General features: G+C 33.3%; 1 protein-coding gene across 3 annotated transcripts in view; it reads left to right on the top strand.

The window, feature by feature from the left end:
* CRAMP1 (cramped chromatin regulator homolog 1) overlaps positions 1-24,226 on the top strand; it is a 99,009-nt gene that overhangs the window by 32,232 nt on the left and 42,551 nt on the right. For all 3 annotated transcript variants that reach the window (XM_074279613.1, XM_074279612.1, XM_074279611.1), the window contains exons 4-6: positions 1,568-1,721; positions 7,326-7,409; positions 20,805-20,853. In XM_074279613.1, the coding sequence (XP_074135714.1) occupies positions 1,568-1,721; positions 7,326-7,409; positions 20,805-20,853 (287 nt within the window). The remainder of the gene's footprint in view (positions 1-1,567; positions 1,722-7,325; positions 7,410-20,804; positions 20,854-24,226) is intronic.

Raw genomic sequence — 24,226 nt, 5'->3', positions numbered from 1 at the left:
AGTGAAAATGGTGTACTTTGATCCACATTCAATTTACATTGTTCTATTTCTGGATGCAGATGGCATCTAAAACTCTCCTATAATGTACAAAATACTAAACAGCTGTTTCTAAACTTTAAGGTTTCTTATTTTGCACTGTGTGAGAAGGTGGACCTTCTCTCTTCTATAATACGCTGTTTTATATATATGGTTATGCTTAATCTAGTAATCATTTGATACTATTATTGATAAAGTATGCTCTAAATATTTCTTTTATTTGTTATATCTTGTGTTGTTAAATTTCTTCTATCTTGGCAGTAATTGAAGCCTAATGGTGACTAGGATGCAGGTTGTGATCTATCTGGAACTGACCTGTTCCAGTCTATATAATTCTGAAATTCTCTTTCTGTGGTGATAATAAAAAACAAGGAAAGATGTCTTTAGATTTTTTTTTCTTTTTAGAAATAATATCTATGTAATATTTTCACTTTTAAAAATAACAATTGAAGTTCTTTCCCCTTTGCTGTAATCTCTGCCTATATTTTGATTATTTCTTCTTATCTATTCCTTCTTGTTTACCTGTTTCTTCACTTTCTTCAGTGATTTGTAATTTTATGGTTTTCTTTTAACTATTCAGTACTTTTCCATTGCTATTCAATTCTCGAACTCTTTACCTTCAGATTTCATTGCTGTGTAATACATTTAATTATATTCATCAATCTGTATTATTACTTCTCTTTCCCCATCTCCCATTCAACCTGAATGTTATCTTTTACTATTTACTTCTCACTTTCTAACATTCAATTTGTAAACACCATACTTCTCCATTCATCACATTGCTAACAAGCTCATCTTTACCTCCATCTGTTTTCTTCTTGTCAACCATTCCTTTTTGTGTTTTATCTGAAACATATTACAGCTTGTTTTTGTTCCTAAGATTGTTTAGCAGCTGGTACTTCTCATACAATGTTGGTGAATATGTTGTGTTTTTAAAAACTTATAGTTATTAGAAGAATTAAAGAAAATAAGGGCACAGATATTAGAAAGGGAATTAAATGTAGAATTGTTCCATTAAGGATTCTCCCAGATTATATATAATTGTTTTACAAAAACACTATTTAATCCCTAATGTTATGATTAAAGCAAAGATGAAGGACACAACACATACTGCATCTCATTTTCAGAAGTTAGGGTGTTTTTCTTGGGGATATGAAATACTTATACACATCTGTTTTTCTTTTAAGATAACAAATATGCATTACTTTGAGCTTCCTTTGGGGATATCTGACTTTGTGTTCTTAATAGCACTTTTAAACTAGGAAACCATGATAAAAATTTACATTTCTCTTCCAAAGTTTATTCCTTTGTGCTTATCATTTAGTATATAGTAATTGTCTTTTAATCCTTTTTTTATTTTTATTGAAAAGAAAATAAGTGAGCATAATTATAAAGAATAGTTTACATTACTTTAATGTCCTTTGCCCCCCTTTTTCCTGTAAGATAAGTAAGAACTAAAAAAAGACTATTTGAGACAGGAAGTAGCATTGTTTTTATGTCTTGCATTATTAACTTGGCCTTTATCTTCCAGCATGGGAAAGACTTTGAAGCAATTCAGAACAATATTGCGCTGAAGTATAAGAAGAAAGGCAAACCTGCAAGCATGGTGAAAAACAAAGAACAGGTCCGGCATTTTTATTACCGTACTTGGCACAAGATCACCAAATACATCGATTTTGATAATGGTAAGTTGTGGCCCAGCCAATTTCTGAGGACATGGTTTAGCAAGGAATCAAGTGAATTTTGATTTTGTTCCCATATTTGATAAGGAAAATTTGTCTCTCTCATTGAATGATTCTATTTTCTGTTAAATAGAGAAAATTACTCTAAATCTTTAACTGGAGCTACTCCTTAGCTTGAGAAAAGCAAAACAAAATATTGTGTTCATACAGATCGTATATTGTTTGAATTCTATAACTTAAAAAACTGTACAAAATTTCTAGTTTTTCTACTATGTTGTGAGCACATTGAGTCCTAAAAGGAAAACTGATTCATTTGGGATCACAAAAATGAGTCAGAAGTATTGTCCCCTCAGTTGTGAACAAACACAGACATAGAGAGAAAGTTCAGGACAGTCTCTGACCATGTGTGCTATGGTGTCTCCTAAGACAAGAACATAAAATCTGTACTCAGAAAGTCCAGGTTGACCTTCTGGGTCATTGACTTAATAGCTTTATAACCTGGAAAAAGTGATCACATCTCTCTGAAAAGTGAAAGTGTTGGACCAGATGGTGTTCTTAAGTTCTGAGGTCATAGTGTAACAGGATTTCAGAATTGAACAGATCTTAAGAAGGCATTACCAAGTCTAGTACTCACTTGAACAAAAAACTCCTACAGTATAATAGAAAAATGAGCTTTTGGCTTTTTATTAATTTCTCTCATAAGAAAGAGCTTATTGTCTTCTTGGGTAGTCTGGTTCACTTTTAGATAGCTCTTGTTAGGAAATTTTTCATCATATCAATCCTAATCTAGTTATTTGCAACTCCTAGCTACTGTTCCTTGTAATGCCCTTGGATCACAGAGAGAAAAAAAGGGGCCTTTTGTCTTTGTAGTCCTTTGTGGAAGTTTATATTGTAATTGGATATCAGAGAAAGAAAACAAACAAAAAAAAAAAAAATGGTGGTTCTTGCCCTCAAGAAGCCCGTTGTCTTAAAACCTAGGTAGAAGAGAATATCTAGGAAGAGATGGTAAATCAACATTGTTAAATATTAGTAAGAAGTGAAGGAAAATGAGGATTGAGAAGTCATTCGATTTAACTATTAAGAAAATTTGTTAATTTCAGTCAGGGCAGTTTCTTTTGAATGTTGAGTTTGGAAGCTATATTACAAGATTACAAGAGGAGAAAGCAGAGGCAATCTAGTGTAGACATCTCCCTCAAGAAAAGAGGAGAGATATCAAATAGTCATACAGGTACGTTCAGTTTGAATAAGGGATCTCTCTCTCTCTCTCTCTCTCTCTCTCTCTCTTTTTTTAATTTTATATTTTTTTTAAGGCTGAGGGAGAAATGAGAAAGTTTGTAGTGATGGAGTAGGAGTAAATAGAGAAGAGATTTAAGATTAATGAGGTAGAGTTTGGATAATAATGACAGTAATTAGCTAGAGAAGTTGGACAAGAATAGGATCAGGAGTATATGTAAAAGGGCTGACCTTCAGAAGGAAAAGAGCTACCTCTTTATCCAAGGGGATGAGTGGAGGAGATAATGGGGAAAGATGTTTGAGTGATATGAGAATGAAGCAAAAGGGAAGACAGAGAGCTCTTGCATTTCCTCAATATTTTCAGCAAATAATAAAAAAAAAAAGTCTTCAGGTGAGTGCCAGCAAATATAAAGAAAGGTCTTCAGATGAGAGCCTGAGGAGAATGGGGGCTGTGTAAGGCTTGAAACAGCCTTTGTGGCAAGGAGTATAGGTAATTATTTAGGGAGAAGTAAAGGAATTTTCTTGTTACAGTGAGGTCCTAATTGAGATAAAATAGTATAATTGTAGTGATTTCATGATTTCTTCCAGTTTAATTATATATCTTAGATCGCATGAGGTAACATATAGAAGGAGCTTTGCAAAGCATAAAGTGACATATAAATACTAATTATTATTATAATGTCTGTCCTTTACCAGAAATATTTTTAAAAGATTTTTCCCAGTTAACCTCTTCCCTTCTTAAAACTTAGTTGTATTAAATTTATTTATCTGGATATTTTTAAGTTTCATGTAGTTGAAATTACCTGTTTTATCTTTTATGATCTCAGTTTTTTGGTTAATAATTCACCTTCTAGTAATAGTTTTAAAATAGCCATAACATATTTATGATTCATATGGTCATTAATCAATACTTATTATATTATTTTTAAAATGCTATTAATTTTATTAAAACATTTTATTATTTCACTTTTTATATGTTTTTATATGTTTACTAGTTTGTTTAATTTTTGTCCAAAAAAAATAATCTGTGGATGGGACCAAACTAAGTCCATTGAGCCAAATAGCACCATGTGTTTAATGTTTAACAATGATTGACGAGACATTCTGCTGAATACTTTCCTTCCATAGGTCGATGAACTTGTAAAAGGGAAAGAATGTTGGGGTTTTCAAATACATTGCATACATATTTTATGTATACCTGTATTATATATATGTGAATATATACACACATATATTCACATACATATGCACTTTATCATCTGTATGTGTAATTTCTTGAGCAATTTGATTGTTTGCCTTTGATTTTTTTTTCTTTTCTTTTTTTTTTTTTTTTTTTTTTTTTTTCCTTTCCCCTTCCTCCCCTTTTTTGATAAGCCTAATATGTATAGCAAAGTTCCACTCCAGTGCCTTATTATGGTGTGGACATAACTTTGGGTTGTCTATGGCCATGACAGTAGATTTTGTGCTAACAAGGTTTTGAGCATGATCCCAGCAAAAGGTGGCTGCTTTATGAGGACCAGCACCATCAAATATAGAGGCTTGTCACTAATAGACTGCTTAATTTTTGGTGAACTCTTTGGTGTTGGCAACACTCAAAGCATGAAGAATTAAAAATATTCTGCGGCCATATACATCCCTCTTTTGCATTGATAGTGGCAGAATATAATGAAAAGAGGTAAGGGTGCTTAGAAAATAGTAATTAGAATTTTAACTTATTGTTGACAATTCAGTGACATGCAACGATGGAAGATCTGAATTGTCTCATTTTTGACATTCTTGTTTAAAAAAATCTATCCAGGAAAAAAGACAGAAATTGGAAATACCCAGAAGTGTGTAGTTCATGATTTTTCTTTGGAGGGGCAAATAAAGGAGTTGCTTTTAGCAATACACCGAATGACAGGAAATACATGTTGAAATGTTTGATCATCTCTCATCTTTTATTTCTATGATAAATCCTTGAAAAAAAAAAACCCACCATGAAAATAGTTGCAGCTTATGCACCAATATTTGTTGAAGAGAATGAAGAGGTAGAGAAGTTGTAGAATCCTGTAAGTTAAGCACCACATATATTTTTATATTTAGTGACTTCAATAACAAAGTTAGTTCTAAGTGAGGATTTAGGGAAATATGAGGAAATATGGCTTAGTATTAAGGTCAGTGATTTATAGACTCCATAGAAGCCTCATGCTTATGTATCACAGACACTTTTAAGAATCAGAAAGTATTGGATGTGGCACCCTCCAAATATTATCACAAAAAGGGAAATTCTTTATTGACAGGAAAAAATGACTAATTTGCTGATGTAGCAGTTATTTCTGAACCAACTTGTATAAGCACCATTAAATCAACTTTTAGAGCAAAGAATAAAATTGTTACAAATCTAGAAGAAAGCATATTAAGAAACAAATGTGCTAAACAATTAAAATAATAGTTATACTCCATTTAAAGTAATTGATCACTTTTTAAAAATGGACTATGGATGGAAGAAATGACAGGCATTTCAATAATTTCATGTAGAAATTTGGTCCAAAAAAGCTTAAAGCAAACAAGAGCATCTAAGTACAACAATTTAGAGTATGAACTCTTTTTAATAAAATCTTAAACAGAAGAATAATGAAAGATTATGAATACTATTATTTTACAAAGTATAGTGAAGTAGTAGATTAGAACTTGGTTAAAGAATCTGATTCTTATCAAGTCATTTTGAGGGCATTTAAGGATCAAAGTAGAAAGAGGACAAAAGAAAAGGAAAATGGAAAATGTATGTAAATATTTTTATAGCAATAATAACTGCTAGTGTTTTTTATTTCATTTCAATGAGTTGATGCATCTCATGGTCTAGGATTTTTGTTCCAGAGACACTCTTGATATCCTAGTTGAACCATGAGTTACTATTATTCTGGAACCTCCTCAAAGGTCTCTTTGAGTCTGTGATCATTCCAAGGATTTAGTTTTATTCTCATACAGATCCAAAGATTTGTTTCTGAGACTATAATGATCCTTTCCTGGAGGGGGCCCAAAGTTCTGAGATTATATGAGAAATCAGAATGTCTAATGGGGAAGACTTTTAGGCCAGGGACTAACTGTTGGATAATCCTTCCTGATACTGTAAAGACTAGGTAAGTGCTCTCCCTTCAAACTTGCCTTTGTTTCCTCAGTTGCTTTCTTCTTCTGTCACAGACTTCTTGCCATCCTTCCAGGGGGGTAGATTGCATTCCCATGTACACCTTCACCTTAACATTAAGTCTTCAACAAGATATCCTTGAGCCACTCCAGTATGTGACACAGTAGAGAAGTAGCATGATTGCTACCATCAGCTGCTATTTAGTTTTCTGTTCTGGTGACAAAAGCATTGATTTTACATTAACTATGAAATGATCCAGTATTATTGTTTGACATCATGATCTGGTATATTAATACTTTTGTTCCCAGACTTGGTGACAGGAAACTGATTATGGTGACTTTTTTTTAAGGGTTCTGTCATTCTCTGGTATACCCTTTCTTGTGCCCACAACAATAGCACTTCAGTTTATCTGAGTGTTGATGGGGGAAAAGGCACAGAATTCTGAATTAGAAGGAGTATGTCTTGAAAAAGAAGGATTTTCTTTCTTTTAATGGCCCACTTCAAATTTTCCAGTGTTTTTTAACTTTCATATTATTTTTCCTTACTTTTTTCTAATGGAAGCTTTCAGATATTCCCAATATGTTTCCTAGTCTGTTGCCTCATGTTTTCCCATTATTCACCTGTCTTTCATTTCTTTGCTACTCTTCCTTTAGTGTCCTCAGATATAACAGTACAATGCAAGATTGAATGATTCCTTTGGAGGAAATGGAAAGAAAATAGTTGATGTAAGTGTATTAAAAGAGTTAAGGAAGGCAGTGTAACACATTTATCTTCCTTGGTGTGTAGTGTCATAAAATAAAAGATTGTCCTGCTTGGTTTTTTCATCTTCCTGCCTTGACTGGCTGGATTACCTGGAGGTTCATGTTACATTTGGTAAGAAAACAAGTAAAATAGAGGCCTAAGTTCTTATGGCTAGGACTGTTGGCTGCAATTCAGATAGTCGGTATTACTCAAATGCTTCCTAATGAGATCAGGGTTTTTTTGTTTGTTTTGTTTTGTTTTTAATACGGAATTCTAAATAGGGAATGGAAAGAAAAACTTCATGATAACTGAGATTAATTTTAAATATACCTTCTGAAGATTCATCCTCAGGAATGGACTTTTTCTTCAACATCTGTAGTGACTTACATGCTAGTTAACCATTTGCTGTCTCTGTTGAAATTTTTCTTGCTAATCTTCCCCGTCACATGACCTTTTAAACAATTTTCTATTTCATCTTAGCAAAGTTTTGTTCTATTTTTGTTTTACAGTGTTTTCTCGAGGATTGAAAAAATCATCCCAGGAACTTTATGGATTAATTTGCTATGGAGAATTGAGGAAGAAAATTGGGGGCTGTGAGTATATTATGTATAATGTGAAAATTATATGATATTTTTAAAATAATGTGAACTTAGGTAAGTTAGGTCATATTTTTTTCTGGTTTTTAAACTTATTTAGTATTTTTCCCCAGTTACATTCAAAACAATTTTTTGATTTTAAGATTTTTGAGTTCTAGATTTTGAGTTCTAGAAACTGTATGTGAAGTTTTTTTAAACATTTCCATAAAAGTTAAACTGTGAAAGAAAACATAGCTCTTCCACACTAATGAAAATAAAGATGCTCAAGAAAAATTAAAAATAAAGAGAGAGAATAATAGAGAATGCTTCGATCTATATTCATACTTGATCAGTTCCTTCTCTAGGTATGGATAGGACTTTTCATCATAAACTCTTTAGAGTAATTAATTGTGGATGATTATATTGCTGAGAATAAGAAAGTCATTTATAGCTGGTCATCCCAGAACATTGCTTTTACTTTGTATACAGTATATTTCACTTTATTCATGGAGGACCTTACATGTGTTGTTTTTTTGTTTGTTTCTTTGTTTTTTTCCCCTCCTGGGAACATACTGTTCTTTATTTTTCAGAGAACAATAATATTCCATCAGAGAAATTTGCTTTGAAAATTTTTTTACAATTATTATTGCTAATTGTATTTCCCATCCCCATCCCATTTCCCTCCTGTTTTCCTGGATGTTAAGATAGATTTCTATATCCCTATTGAGAAATTGTTATTTCCTATTTCACCCAATTCTGTGGAAAATAAGGTTCACTCTCCATCCCCTCTTCCCCTTTACTATAAAAATTTTTTCTTGGCTTTTTTTTTTTTTAATGGCAGATAATTTGCATCATTGCACTTCTTCCTTTCCTTTTCTCCTAGTACATTTCTCTCTGACCCCTTAATTTCATCATTTTTTTATAAAGATATCCCTTCATATTCAATTTATACTGTGCCCGGTATTTATCTTTTACACACACACACACACACACACACACACACACACACACACACACACTCCTTTTAACTGCCATAATAATGAGAATATTCTAATGAGTTGCAAGTATTCTCTTGTGTGGGAATATAAACAAATAAACCTTATTTATTTTAATAGATAAATAAAAGATAAAACCTCATTTTATATTAAGTCCCTTATGATAGCATTTTTCTGATTAATTCCTTATGCTTTTCCAGAGTTCTGTATTTAAAAATCAGATTTTCCATTCAGCTCTGGTCTTTTCATCATGAATACTTGAAAATCCTGTTTTGTTAAATGAACATCTTTTAATATCCTCAGTTTTACTGGGTAGATGATTTTTAGGTAATAATCCTAGCTCCATGTTTTCTGGAATATCTTATTCCAAGTTCTCCAGTCCTTTAATGTAGAAGCTGCTAAATCTTCTGACTGTGGCTCCACTATATTTGAATTGTTTCTTTTTGAATGCTTACAGAGCAAGTGCTGGAATTTGACTATAATATTCCTGGAAGTTTTTATTATCTCTTGATTTCTCATTTCTCATTTGCTTAATTCTATTTTTTTTTTTTTTTAAAGAATTTTCCTCAGAGAGCCTTTGTATCTCCTTTCCCATTGACTAATTTTGCAACTTTTTCCTCATTAGCTTTTTGTATTTCTTTTCCGTGGCCTGAGCCCAATCTTTATTTTTCTTGGAGGCTTTGGATGTAGGAGCTATGAGTTTATCATCTTCTGAGTGTGTGTTTTGATTCTCTTTGTCACCATAATAACTTTGTGATGAGAAACTTTTTTGGTATTCTTCTCATTTTCTTAGCCTATTACTTGATTTTTAATTGTTAAAGTTGGGCTCTCTTTCTAGGGTATAAGGTACAATATCCCAGGCTTCAGGGTTTTTGTGCAACTGTTTTCAGAGCTCCTTCTAGGAACCTGATCACAAGCATGCTTCTACACTGTATCTGTTGAGTGGGTCCTCTCCCCACTGGAGGTAAGATCTAATATGCTGGATAGGGCAGCACTGGACTGCATACCAGAGTCCCACTCTGTTGCCACAGATCCTCTCCATGACTTTCTAAGGCCTCCCTGGTGTCCCCAATCTGAGAGGTCCAGAAGCCTCTAGCACTGCTGGTCCCACAGACCTTTTCTACTGAGCTTCTAAATTGCCTTCCACTTTCAAATGTTCTACTTTATCTTTTTGGGTGTTCTGATACTCTAAAATTTGTTTAGAGACATTATGTAAAGGAATTTGGAGCAGTTTGAGGGAAAGGTTGGGCAAGTTTCTGCCTTTACTCTGCCATTTTTGGCTCTGCCTCTCCTTTTTTTCTTAATAATAATTTATTATTTCCAAAATAATTCCAAAGATACTTTTCATTATTCATCCTTGAAAAACCTTGTGTTCCAAATTTTTCTCCTCCCCTTTCTTCTATCCCCTTTCCCTAGATAGCAAGTAATCCAGTTATAGGTTAAACATTTCCACAATTATCATGCTACACAAGAACAGTCACATTAAAAAGAAAAAAACAATCAAACAACAAAAAAGGTGAAAATATGATGTTGTGATCCACACTCAGATCCCACAGTCCTCTCTCTGGGTGTAAATGGCTCTCTTCATCACAAGATCATTGAACTGGTTTGAGTCATCTCAGTGTTGAAAATCAGAGCCACGTCCATCAGAATTGAGCATTATATAATATTGTTGTTTTTGTGTAAAGTGATTTTCTTGGTTCTGTTCATTTCACTCAGCATCAGTTCATATAAGTCTCTCCAGGCCTCTCTGAAATCATCCTGATTATTTCTTAATGAACAATAATATTCCATCACATTCATATACCATAACTTATTCAGCCATTCTCCAATTGAAGGACATCCACTCAGTTTCCAGTTTCTTGCCACTACAAAAAGGATTGCTACACTCTTGCACATATGGGTCCCTTTCCCTCTTTTAAGATCTCTTGGGGATACAGGCCAGGGTATGTACAGTTTGATAGCCCTTTGAGCATAGGTTTACACATTGCTCTCCAAAATGATTGATTCAGTTCACAACTCCCAATATTATGTCCCATGTATTAGTGTGTATTATTATATTATTATGTATTAGTGTCCCAGTTTTTCCACATCCTCTCCTATATTTATCATTATCTTTTCCTGTCATCTTAGCCAATCAATTGTCCTAATTTGCATTTTTCTAATCAAGTTGGAGGATTTTTTTATATGACTAGGAATGGCTTAATTTCTTCATCTAAAAATTCTGTTCAGATCCTTTGATGATTATTGCACCAAAAGGTTTTGATGACCACTGCTTTATGATACAATTTTAGGAGTGTTACAACTAGACCACCTTCATTTGCATTTTTTTTCCATTAATTCCCTTGAAATTCTTAGCCTTTTGGTCTTCCATGCGAATTTTGTTAATTATTTTTTCTAACTCTACAAAGTAATTTATTGGCAGTTTGATTAGCTCGGCACTGAATAAGTAAATTAACTTAGGTAGAATCACATATGATGCTTGCTGGTGGTTTTAGATAGATGCTACTGATTATTTTTAGGAAAACTCCATTTATTTCTGTGTTCTCTAGTTTTTTTTTTATAGGAATAGGTGTTATATTTTGTCAAATGCTTATTCTGTGTATTGATATAAGCATATGATTTGTTACTTTGGTTGTTGATGTAGTCAGTTATGCTAATAGTTTTCCTAATATTAAACCATCCCTGCATGGTTGATATAAATCCTACTTGGTCATACTATACTATTCTAATAATTATTTAAGATTTTTGCATCAATATTCATTAGGGAAATTGGTCTATAATTTTTTTTCTCCATATTGACCCTGCTCAGTCTAGATATTCATACCATATCTGTGTCATAAAAGGAATTTCATAGGATTTTTTTCTTCCCCTGTTTTTCGGTTTGCTTAGTATTGGGATAAATTGTTCTTTAAATATTTGGTAGAATTCACTTGTAAATCCATTTGGCTTTAGAGGTTTTTTCTTAGGGTTTTCATTAATAGTTTGTTCAATTTCTTTTTCTAAAATGGAACTATTTATGTAATTTATTTCCTCTATTAATCTGGGTAGTCTGTATTTTTATAAGTATCCATCCATTTCACTTACATTATCAGATTTATTGGCATACAGTTGAGCAGAATAGATCCTAATTATTGCTTTAATTTCTTCATTGGTGGCAAGTTTACCCTTTTCATTTTTGATATTGGCAATATGATTTTTCCTTTCCTTTTTCTTATCAAATTAAGATTTACCTGCTTTGTTGGTTTTTTCATAAAACCAACCCTTAGTTTTGCTTATTAGTTCAATAGTTTTCTTGCTTTCAAATTTATTAATCTCCTATTTTTGGAATTTCAGATTTGGTATTTTTAATTGAGAGTTTTTAGCTTTTTTATTTAATTATTATATTTATTTTTTTAAATTTATAATAATAGGTCATATTTCTTGTCTTCAATTATTTCCTAGTAGCTCATGGTTTGTTGAGGTTAGCTCTTTTGTAATCGCACCAGTTTTGCAAGGTATCTTCTATCCAGGGTTCTTAATCTAGAGTCTATATTTTGAGATCTACTTCATTGTGATGGGTTTCCTTAGCAATCTTGTATATTTTGTTTTGTGCATTTAAAATCATGATTCTAGGAAGGGATTTGTAGAGTTCACTAGAAATGATAAAATATACAAACAAGTTGAAGAGCCTTTCATTATACTCCAAAAGAACGTACAGAGTATTATAACCTCGCAAGTGGAGATTTAAAAAATTTGAATTTGCAAAATTAGAATTTGTAGAAAGGCAGCATTATGGATGAGAAATAACATTGAGGTCAGAAACCACTTGTCATTCACATTCTACCTCTTATTCATCCTGGCTTTATGATCATAAGGGTTAGCATACCAGGCAGTTCTCTTAGGTTATAAAATGCAAAACAATTGCAAGGCTGCATTTTTGAATTGAGATTTCTTTACTGGAAGTACTTATGCTAATAAAATCACAGGTCCAGACTAAATTGAAGATTATATGAATTTTAGAGAATTATTTAATTTGTTCATATTGATCATTGTGGCCTGAAAGTATCTCTGATTTTTACCAAGAGCTAGCACTACCTTTAAGGAAAATATATTTCTAAAATTGAAAATAATAACAAAAAGAGAATAAAAGCCAGTTCTCTTTTCTTCGTTTTTCTTTCTGAGGAATAGCAGAATGTGGATTTGTATTTTCACTCTTCCTCCCAGAGTTATTTTTACTATTTTCTGGTTCCATCCTGATGGGCTTCAAGTTATTATTCAAGAGTGGCCAGAAGGCTGTGTACCATGATTTACCTATTTTTGAGATACTGCTTTCAGGTTTGCAAAATGCTTTACGTTTGTTATCGCATTCGAGAATTCATTCTAAAGGGACTTAGAAAGCTTTTTAAATTGTGATAGGAATAAGTTTTACCGGCATCTTAAAGGGTCTTGGGAATATAAGTTATTCTGTAAATCTTTTTATTTTTGTTGACAATTCTCATTGGCCTATGACTTCTTCCTTTCCTACTACCTTCATATTGCAGTGCAAAAGAGCAGAGTAGTTGTGGTCCATAAGTGTTTGGGTAAGGATCATCAACTAGGAAGTTCCATTATGATTCTTGGGGCAAGGATGGGAAAAGCAAACAGAAATTGGTGACTGAAATTCCAGGCAGAAAGCATCTATAAAGCAAAAGCTAAAGTCTGTAGCAGCGGCTAATCATGAAACCAAATGGATAGTAGTGATGTCTGAACAGAAGCTAGCTTAAATTAAGAGCACCTTCTAATCTAGGTAGACTAGAAGGAAGGTGAAGTCTGGCTTTTAGTGGTATTGAATTAAATGAGGAATAAAGTAGAATGGAAAAGCATTTATCAAATGCTTACTTTATGACAAGCACTATGCTAAGACCTAGGAATACAAATAGAGAAGCAAGATAGTCCTCTTTAATTCGAGGATGTAACATATACATCTGCAGAATAGATGCAAGGAATGTTTATGGTACATATATTGTTGGGAAGAATTTTAATTTGTTGTCCTTGAAATTCTTGAAGTCCTCTAAGTTAGAGCAATCCTCTCACTATTGCTGCCCTTATACTCTGTAACAACTCCGGTTTATAAGAGAAAACTTTTAAATGACATGAAAGTTGTTCTATACTATGAAATTACCCATAAATGAATGCTTCCTGTCATCTCAATATATCTAAAACTTAAGTCTTGATTGTTCAAATGTTATCAAAAACAAAAATAAAAACCTTTTGTCAATGATTTTTACATATAGTTTAAAAACTTAAAGTAATCTAAATGTCTTGTAATTAGGGAGTCATCGAGAAACAGTAATGGCTGTAACGTAAGAATAAGTGCAGAGAAATCTGGGAATAATTTGATGAAATTCTTCCCCCCCTCCCCCCCTGAGGCTGGGGTTAAGTGACTTGCCCAGGGTCACACAGCTAGGAAGTGTTAAGTGTCTGAGAACAGATCTGAACTCAGGTCCTCCTGAATTCAGGGCTGGTGCTCTATCTACTGCGCCTCCTAGCTGCCCCATTTGATGAAATTCTTGTTGAAAAAGTTGATAAAGCAGAACCAGAAGACTAATCCTGCTCCTTAGACACAACCCTCTATTTCTTATCTCTGTGCCCTCACACTGGATATCCCTCGTGTTTGGAATTCTTTCCCTTCTCATCTCCATCTCTTAAATTTCCCTGGTTTTCTTCAAGACTCAGCCCAAAAGTCAAAGTCAAGATTCTAGAGTAGTAAGACCAGTGCAGCAGACTCATGTCCAAAAACATCTCCAGACAGACCTAAGAAATGTGCCAGACCAAATTCTAATGGGAAAATCCAGAAGAAAAGTCACAGAGCCATTTGTTTAGCCAAGCTCAGGATGTGGAGATCAATGGGCGAGGTCTGTGAATACTGAAGACTGGTAGAGTCAGGAGCAACACTGAAAGAAATGCTTGCTGTGCACCAGTGCAAGAGGGGGACTCCCTCATATCAGGTTACTCCTAGACTCAGACCAAGTGGGACACATGCCAGACAGTGGTTTTGTCTCTCACTACTCAGGTCGTTCGCAAAATGAGAAGACTTGCAGAAGACAGTGGTAGCTCTAGGCAGGGAGGCTTTGGACTATGTATGGAGAAAGGAGGAAGTTCAGAAGCAAGCCACAGCAGTGGTTTGGTCCAGACACCCAAACTCAGCAGAGCCTCAGGATTCTGCAGAGAGTTCAAACTAGGGGGTCAGCAAGCTAACTTTGTCCCGCTTCAGAACACTTTGGGAGCACCAAAAGACTCTAATATATTCCTGTGATGCTGGAGTAGCAATGTTAATGTCTCCTCAGAAAAAGAACTAGCCCAGTCCTTCCCTTCGCAAGTGTGGCAGAGTCCACCCTAAGGATCAAGTTAGAAGCCAAGAATGAGATTAGAAAAATGGATAAGCAAAAAAAGAGTCCCATGAGTTACTATGGTAGCAGAGATGCTCAAGACACAAAAACAGAACAGGGGAATGATTCTAAAACATCCCATTAATGGCAGAGAAAAATCATATCCTGGGCTCAAAATTGGCTATTCGTGGGAAAAAATAAAAAAATTTTAAAATGTTTTTATAAATGGAATGAGAATGCTTGAGGAAAAAATGGAAAATGGGTACTAGCCATAGAAGAAAGAATTTGAAGGGGAATCAACTAACATTTTGATATGAGCTCTATTGACTGAGCAACAAATTCTAAAAATTTGAATGGATCGTGTAGAAGCCATTGACTTCATGAAGTAACAACTAATATTAATAGTCAGGAGGTTGAAAAAAATGGAAGAAAACATCTGATATGGTAACATCACAGAAAAAAATTTAGAATCGTTGGGCCCTCTAAATACCCTGCCCAGAACAAGAGTCTAGATATTCATATTTCAGGAAGTCTTAAAAGAAAATTGTCCAGAGGATAAAAAGTGAAATAGAATCTTCAAGAAACCCTCAAAGGAAAATTCTCAGGATCACCATAATTACAATTTAGAGTCCATAGAGGGAATCCAATTAGACAAGGCTTGGAAGTTTGTTTCTATTATATTTCAATCTTTAGAAAAAGAATGGAATGAGGAGAGTGAAAGTTTAGGAGAAATTATCTCTCATAATCAGTGTATACAAATAGACATCTATACAAATAAGGAGGGAACAGAGCAGCTGACATTTGAACCTCTCTTCTTTAATTGATCAAAAGAAGGAAGAATAATACAGACAGAGCGAGTACAGAGTTAATTTCATTCAACAAGAAGATGAGGAAAAAGGAGAGGAGAAGTAGATAGTAGATTGAGATGGATTAATCCTAAACAACAATCTCCTAAGGATGTACAAAAATAGTTCTCTGTTTTAAGTTGCCAAAGAATGATATTCTGAGGGGGGTGCCCATAAATTGGGGCATGAATGAACAAGTTATGGTATATATAAATGTGTTGGAATACTATTATGTTCAGCTGTTGCCAGCATAATGCCCAACAGGGCATTCCAGAGGAGTAAAGGGGAAACAAGAGGAAACCTCCTGATACAGAGGTAATAGACTCAAGATTGTAGAATAAGAAATATCTCTACTTATTTATTTGTCTTTGAAACATGACCAATATAGAAGTTTGGTTTGATTGAGTATGCATATTTATAATAGATTTTATTTTTCTTGGCTCTTAATTGACACTGGGGATTGGAGTGGTTGTATGAGAAAGCAGATTGTAAATGATGAAAACAAATTTTAAAAAATTTAAAGGTAGGAACTCAGCTCAAATCCTGATTTTTAAAGGAGCCTTTTTTGATCCTCCATAAATGCTCTTATATGTGAGCTCTTTGAAATCTTGGAATACTTTGTAGCGATTTTTGTTTTGTTTTGTTTTTGTATCCCTGGTATTAATAAGTATTAAATAAATCCTTTTTTACTGGTTCCCCTCAAAGCCTTTATACTCTTCTTACCTTTTTTGCTTTATGAGACCAATGTTATTCCAGTCTTGAAAGCTCCAAATTAGATTTGATTCTTTCCCTTCTTTTACCCTTCATATCCAGTCAGCAAGCAAGTCTGATTAATTCTTTGCAATAATTTCATCTAATTCTTTCTCTCCATTCCCACTGCTACCACAGTGACTTACTCCATCATTTCAATCTCATGCTTGCTTTTTTGTAATAGTCTCTAAATTAGTTGATCCCTGCTTTCCGATCCATAATACACACAATTGCTAGATGAATCTTCCCAAAAAATTAACTTTGTTAACGTCTCTCTTGCTTGTCCAAAACCCTTTTCTGAATTTCAGTAAGAGGATAAAGTTTAAATGCCTTAGACATTTGAAACTTTATATAGTATGGGCGCAACCTATTTTTCCAGCTTTATTTCCTTACTGCCATGGGGGGAAAAAAAAAAACAAAAAAACTTTTGCTCTATCCAGATTGGAAACTTCATTGTCAATTAAATATTTGTCTGTGCTTTTACTTACACACATTCACCACTTTTTCCCATTTAGTTAAATATATGTCAGAAGTCTCACTTAAATCTGTATTCTCCTATGAAACCACCTTTGTCACTTAATTTATTATGTTAAACATTTCTTTGTCACATTTAAATCTGGTTTGGGATTTTTGCATCCTCAAGTGTGTCACCTCTGCTCCAAATCATTCTTAATGACTCAAACTATTTTTGAGTCATTATTTTTACTTCTTAATTAATCATATATTACTTTCTGTCATCTCTTATGTTTGCTATTTTCAATAATACTTGTAAATCTTAAATTTGTGTGTCTTCTTTGTTAGGCAATGAAGGACCCCATACCCTTTATTTCTTTTTGTCTTCTACAATGCTTATCAAATTAGGTGGCTCATAGGCTGCACTTAGTAAGTATTTAATTAGTTAGTATATTCAAGGGGTATCCTAGAGACAACCTGAGAAGCTAGGAAGTGTGCACTTTTATCAATAGGCAAATCTAATTGAAGATTTCTGATCAACCTACAAATGTGTATTAAATGCTTATTGTGTTTCAGGCATTGTGCTATCTTTAATCAGGCAGAGGTGAAAACATGTCTGATAGTCTCTAACTGTGTGGTCATAGTTCACTGTAATTCCTGCTTTAATAACATGTGTTGCCTTCTGTAGCTATTTCCATAATGCCTATATTTAAGTTACGGTGTGTGTGCATGTATTCGAACTTCAATTAAGAAAATAGATTTTTTTTTTTTTTTTTTACACACACATCAAATGTATTTCCTAATGTAGCCTGCTCCTTTCCCCTTCTCAAGAGAACTATAATAAAGAATTTAAGAGAAAATATGGTTTAGTAAAACTAATCAACATATAAAAAAGTCTGACATTTTTTTTTGTAGCATTCCACACCCATAGTACCCAACTTCCACAAATAATTGAGGTCAAGGTACTTTCTCATATCTCTTCTTTTGGTCTAAGCTTAATCTTTATAATTTCGCAACATTCAGTTTTATTACTATTTTATGGCTGTTTCCATGTACATTTTGTAATCACTGCATATATAGATTTTATGGTTCTGAATAGTTTTTACAGGTGTATTTTTAATGTAAATTATATATATATATTTCTTTTTTCAATTATATGTAATGATAGTTTTTAGCATTTGTTTTTCCTAAGTTTTTTTTTAATTCCTAATTTTTCTCTCTCCCTCCCCTGACTCCTGCCCAAGACAGCAAGCAATCAGATATAAGTTATACATGTACAACCCATGTTAAATGTATTTCCACATTATTCATGTTGTGGAAGAAGAAACAAACAAAAAAAGAATGGAAAATCCACAAAAATAAAAACAAAGCAAATAGTGTGAAAATAGTAGCTTTGTTCTTCATTCATTCTTTGTCAGTTTTTTCTTTGGACATCGATAGCATTTTCCTTACAGATAGTATTGTTAGGAAAGAATTGTTCCATCAGTTTATTTCATCTTTATTCTTAGAGATTTAGAGGTATTTTGACTTTTTATTTCTAGTATTTAGCATGATCATTGCATAGAGTACTTAATTCTGAACTGACTTTCCATTCTTTTCTTTAAAATAGACTTCTGTTTATTGTATTATTCAGATGCCTAATTTACTGTGCTTGTTATTGAAAAGTCTGTTTATCATTTTATATACAGACTTAAATGATTACATTATATGCTTACAAATTTTGTGGAAGTCTTCACCAAGACTTGAGCACTTGAGGTGAGCCTTGAAGAAAGATGTCGGACCAAGATGATCTGGGTGTGAGCGTCATGTCTCCTTTCATATCAGAGCTGTTTATAGCATAAACTCATTAACGTGGAATGATAAATTCATCAAACAGCTCATACCATTTTGGTTGAGATATCAGTAAAGTTCTTGAAAGGGAATAATATTGAACTAAGTTTGGAAAGGGCAGGTTGCAGTCAGATCATGAAGGACCCCATTTCCAATCTTAAAAAGTTTATACTGTCTTAGAGTTGATAGAAAGACATTGGCAACTATGAGAACATGAAAGTGACATAGTCAGATGTGAGAGAAGTCCTTTTGGTAGCTATATGGAAGATAGATGGAGGACTAGAATAGGAGTCTAGATAAGGTGTGAGCAAGGGTCATGGTTTTGTGAATGGACAGAAGGGGGCAATTTTGAGAGAGGTTGTGAAAAAGAGAAGCAACAAGACTTGGCAACTAGTCAAGAAGGTAATGTTTGTAACACTTGACTCATTAGAGGTTTTCAAAAGTCAGATGAAATAAAATATGCAGTTTTGGAAAGAGTACTATATAAATAAGAACTGCTATTTTCCTTTTAGCTTTTATTCAAATGGACTTTTTAAGTGAAGAATATTGTGGGTTTCTATAGAATTGAAGTAACTTATGACTTGGCAATCATCTCATTTCCTGTCCTTGGAACCCTGATAATTTGATAAAATTCCTCTGGGATTGATTTTCTAGTACCACTGTGAATAAATTAATTCATTCACTATTAATTATGTTATCTATAAGGAATCTAGAGTTAGTTATGATAATTATTTAACTATGCAGTATATAATCTGTGACCAAATTAGGTTTACAGTTTTTATTTTCCTTTGTATAATATCTGAGATTAGAAGAATTGCATATTTCTGTATTATTTTGTTATCTTGACAACCATTATATAGTAAAGATCCAAGAAAATAGTGATTTGCTTTGTTTTGGTTTTCTGAGCTCGTGATTTATGTTAAAAACTGTGTTGTCATTTTGACAGCAACTTCTGTAGGCAGGGGACCTGGTGATGGGCTTTCTTTTCACTCATTTCATAATTGAGCTTAAGTTCTTATAAGCAGAATTAAGTTAATGTCCTTACACACATGCAGACTAAAGATATACCCAACACATGTTCCCTTGGTTTTATAGTTAACTTTGTCCCCTTTATTGTCAAATTGTTACATTGAAACAACTTTTTTCTTCCTGTTTCACTTTAGATTATGTCATTAAGATGAGTTATACATTATGGCAAGTTGCATCATTAAAAGTTTTATGGAGTATTTATGATGTACAGGTGTGCAAGGTATTATTCTGACTACCGTGGGGAGACATAAAGATGTATAAATTGAAAATAATTAATTGTCAGATAAATGATACAGACAATTGAAATAGGAGATGTTGAGAAGAGGAAAAATTATGGTGTAGAAAGAAAGCAAGAAAATCTTCACAGGGAATATGGGAATTTGAGGTGAATCTTGAAAAAGAGGTAAGTTTGGATGGCTAGAGAAAAGGGAGAGTATTTCAGGTAAATGGAATTGTGTAAATAGAGGAACAATGGTTTGTGTTCCTGTCATATTGTGAGGATTGTGGATAAAATAGTTTGGTGATTATAGCGAGCTGTCGTCTCCAGAAGCTGCCAGATCACTCTCTGGGAAGAGATCTGCTGTGTCTACTCAAATCTCTCAGACAGATTCTTCTTCCTGTAGTGAACCGTTGTCTCCAGGCAGTTGCTGTTAACTCTCTTGTCCAGAGAAGTGACTTCCCTTCCTGCACAGAGCCCCGTCAGGCCTGATGTAATGCAAAGATTTCTCCTCTTCCTGGAGTGCTGTCCTCCAGCCCTTGTCCTTCCCCAGTCCAATCTGCTTTCCAGGTCCAATGTTGCCTCTTTTATCCTCCCAGAGAATGGGCGTGGGATAATGCAAGGGCTTCTGGGAAGAACCACTTCAACCAATGAGCTTGCTCCTTCTAGGATTCCTAAGGTGTAAACTCCCTTTACAGGTCTGAGCCAGAGAACTGTCAAGTCAACCTGAGTTCTCACCTAGTAATCCTAACAGGTGATAAAAATATTGATAGCAAAATAAGTCAGAAATGAGATGAAAAGAATAGAGTTTTGGATAGTGGAGTGTTTTAAATGCCAGGCTAAGGAACATAGATTTGATCCTTAGAGCAATAATGATTAAAATTTGAACTTTGTGATTTGTTTGCATCATGTTCTTATTTGAATATTTTCTTTTTCATTTGAAGGTATGGATGATAAGAATGCCACAAAACTGAATGAACTTATTCAAGTTGGGTAAGTCAGTACTTTATTTTCCATTATTAATGAACCCTGTTGATTAAATTGAGTACACTGATTCTTTTGGAAGAGTTTCACAGATTGGCATAATACTATTATATTTATTGTATGTACTTTTTTTATTCTCTTTACCTAGTGAAAAAAGTTAAATATTGATTTAAAAATAGATCTTATAATATTTCCTCACCCTCCTTAAAAATTCACTCTTAATGAAAGTATGAGAGGCAGTTAATATTACTTAGGAGTATCTGAGCATATCATAAAACCTGATCCAAAGCTTCTTTACATTGTTTTTACTGTACACAGTCCTAACTGTAGTTTCAGTGTTGACTCATGCACATATATTTTCATCTCTTTGCCAATACATCTCATGCTGTTATTTAAAAAAAAAAAAAATTGTATTAATCTCCAGTTTTTCTCTTGGATTTAAAGACTATGAGCTGATGTGAAAGATGCAGAAGAAAATTGTACTTTATGGGAAATGAGTGTAGACCACAACATAACATTTTCACTTTTTCTGTAATTGTTTGCTTGCATTTTTGTTTTCCTTCTCAGGTTTTTTTCTTTCTAGATCCAATTTTTCTTGTACAGCAAGATACTGTGATAAGTGTATAAATTTGTACACATATATTTTAATATATTTAACATTTATTGGACTACCTGCCATCTAGAGGAGGGAGTGAGGAGAAAGAGGGGAAAATTTGGAACAGAAGGTTTTGCAAAGGGTCAATGTTGAAAATTTTCCCATGCATATGTTTTGTAAATAAAAAGTGATAATAATTTTTTAAAAAGAAAGAATAAAAAAAAATTGTACTTTATAGACTAGTTTCACAATTGTATGATTAGTCATCAGATTTAATATTCTGGTAGCTACAAACAGCCAGTATAACACATTGTGAATGTTGATTAAGCCTTTTTTTCTATATAAAATACTGACATTTATTCTTTTCTTTCCTTTTTCTCTTTTTGTTTCCCTTCTCTTTTCCCTCTTCCCCTCCCCATTCTTCTTTCCCTACAAAAATGCAATACCTTGTCAAATGAATAAGTAAACTTACAGTTATTAGCTAGAGATTATAATTATCTGTCAGTGGTTTCTAGTAATAGATAAATTTGCAGCTGGAACTAACAGGTTTGTTTTTTGACTTCCTAATTTCTACCTTAAATTAATCCTAATTAATTGGATAAAAGATAATATGGCTGTATATACATAAGCAGATGGATAGGTATTAGTTTAACATCATGTAACAAATTTAATAATTCCATGAATATTAATAGTAAATCAGCTAAATAACTGGCTAACAATATATCCAATACTTATTTGCTCATTATTCTGCTAATTGTTGGATAAATTACTTATTTCTCATTCCTGGGTTCATTGTTCACATTAATTTGGGCTTCTCTTTTATTATTCTCAGCTAATGTACTCGCCTCACAATTCACTAAGAAGCTCAAGTGCAGACTTCACTATCTATTTCACTTGTTCTGTCAGTGAAATTCTGCATTCATCCTCTCATTATGTTTTTACACTTCTGCCTTCCAGTGCTTTATCCTCAAATTCAGTTTCTCTTAATCTAATATCTTTAGTTTTCCTTCTCTGTTGATTACACACTTGCTCAACAACTCTTTTATCTTAGAAAAAGCCTTCATTTAAACTTGTTTTTTTTTTCTTTTAAAAATAAATTTCAAATTATTGATTTATATTTGTACCTTTTCTCCTCCTTTAACTGCTTGTAATTTAACAATCCTTCCTAGCCAAATCCAGTGGTATTATTACTTCTTGTCTTCAATTTTTATACCATATTTGATATTTTTTGTTACTCTTTTCTCACACTTCATTCTCTCTTTATGAAAATAAATCTCCTTGGTTTCCTACTGTTTGATTTTTTGTCTTTTCGTCATTTTCCTTTTCCATTTTTTCAGCCAGACTCTCCTTACTTTTCATTTTCAAAATGCCATGCTAATCAGTTTCCTTATTTATACAGTATGAATAAAAACCCTAACTCATGGGGATGTTCAAGTAAACTATATGGAGCTATTTTGAAAATAATAAAGAACTAAATGTTAATTGAAGCGCATATCCTGTCTCATCTGGGTTTGCTATAAGTAGGTTAACTTTGGATTCCTGTTGTCTCTTTCCTTGTCCTTTCCCCAGAATGCTAACAAGTTGATGTATCCACAGTAATTCTTTTATCATATTCTTTCTTTGGGTGTTACTCTTCAGTGAAATACTTAATATTTATTGAATCAAATCACATGATCATGGTGTGAGTTAAAAATCTTAGAGGCCATGTAGTCCAGCAACACCAAACCCTGTCCCTGTCCCCCCATTCTACAAATGAGAAAATCCAGTGTTCGGCTTGACTCTAAATCCAGTACTTTTTCAACTGAATTGTGCTGTCTCCAAATTCCTTAATTTTAAATTCAGAACCTCTTAAACAATTGATCCTGCACCTATATACAATTTTAACATTTCCTCGTCTCCAAAATGCTCGTTCTTTTCAGGCTATTTCCTTTCTTATTCTTGCATATACTACTGATTTTATCTTTCTGCTTTTTCTTTTAATTGTCTCTTTCCTTATTAAGTGCCATAAGTCAGATTTCTCTTATTTTCCCCATCTTCAACATTTTTATATGCATCCTTCCTTTTAAAATCTTACTCACATACTTCTCTTTATGCCATTCTCTCAATTCTTCTATTTTCGGTAACATGCTACAATATAATCATATGCTGCCAGAGATTTATTTTCCAGATTAACTTTTATGTGTAGTCTGCTCAGCCAGAGCTTAAAGTCCTTTAAGACAGGAGCTGTTTTGTTTTTGTAGACTTCATACTGTTTATAACAATTCTTTGCTTAAGAGAAGTGTATAGTGGGTAATTGTCCAATGATCTACATCAAATTTCTGAGCATGGACAGCACAAGCAAGAAATGTCTTGCAAGGACTTTTAAAAACATTTAAAGTAATTTAGTTAAGAGTAATGATTCAGAAGGGATCTACAATTCTTAATACTCTCTTTGATTACATAGAAATATACAGTCTTTTGTACAGATGATGCTTTTCATTCTTCTTGATTACTGGTTTAGGAATATTCTCTAATGAGAGTCTATTGAAATTTTTTTGCCTTAAGCAATTGGTGAGCATGTTAAAAGCAAGAGAGAGTGCAGGAGAATTGGAAAGTTTTTAAAGTGGGACCAGAACTCCAATTTCTGCTCCTGGGAGTGAGAGAGAGAATGGAACTTAAATCATTAAGCAAGAATCTTTTTATAGGAAAACAGTAGGGTTTTGATGTTTGGGAAGACAAAGTAGTTTCAGGCATTTGCCTGCCCTCGCATTTTTCTCTCCTGTGCTTTGTTTTCATTACAATCCCTAA

This window comes from Sminthopsis crassicaudata, chromosome 1 (genome assembly GCF_048593235.1).
Source record: "Sminthopsis crassicaudata isolate SCR6 chromosome 1, ASM4859323v1, whole genome shotgun sequence".
NCBI lineage: Eukaryota > Metazoa > Chordata > Mammalia > Dasyuromorphia > Dasyuridae > Sminthopsis > Sminthopsis crassicaudata.
Note: the sequence above shows the minus strand (reverse complement) of the source record. Positions and strands in the feature narration are given on the sequence as shown.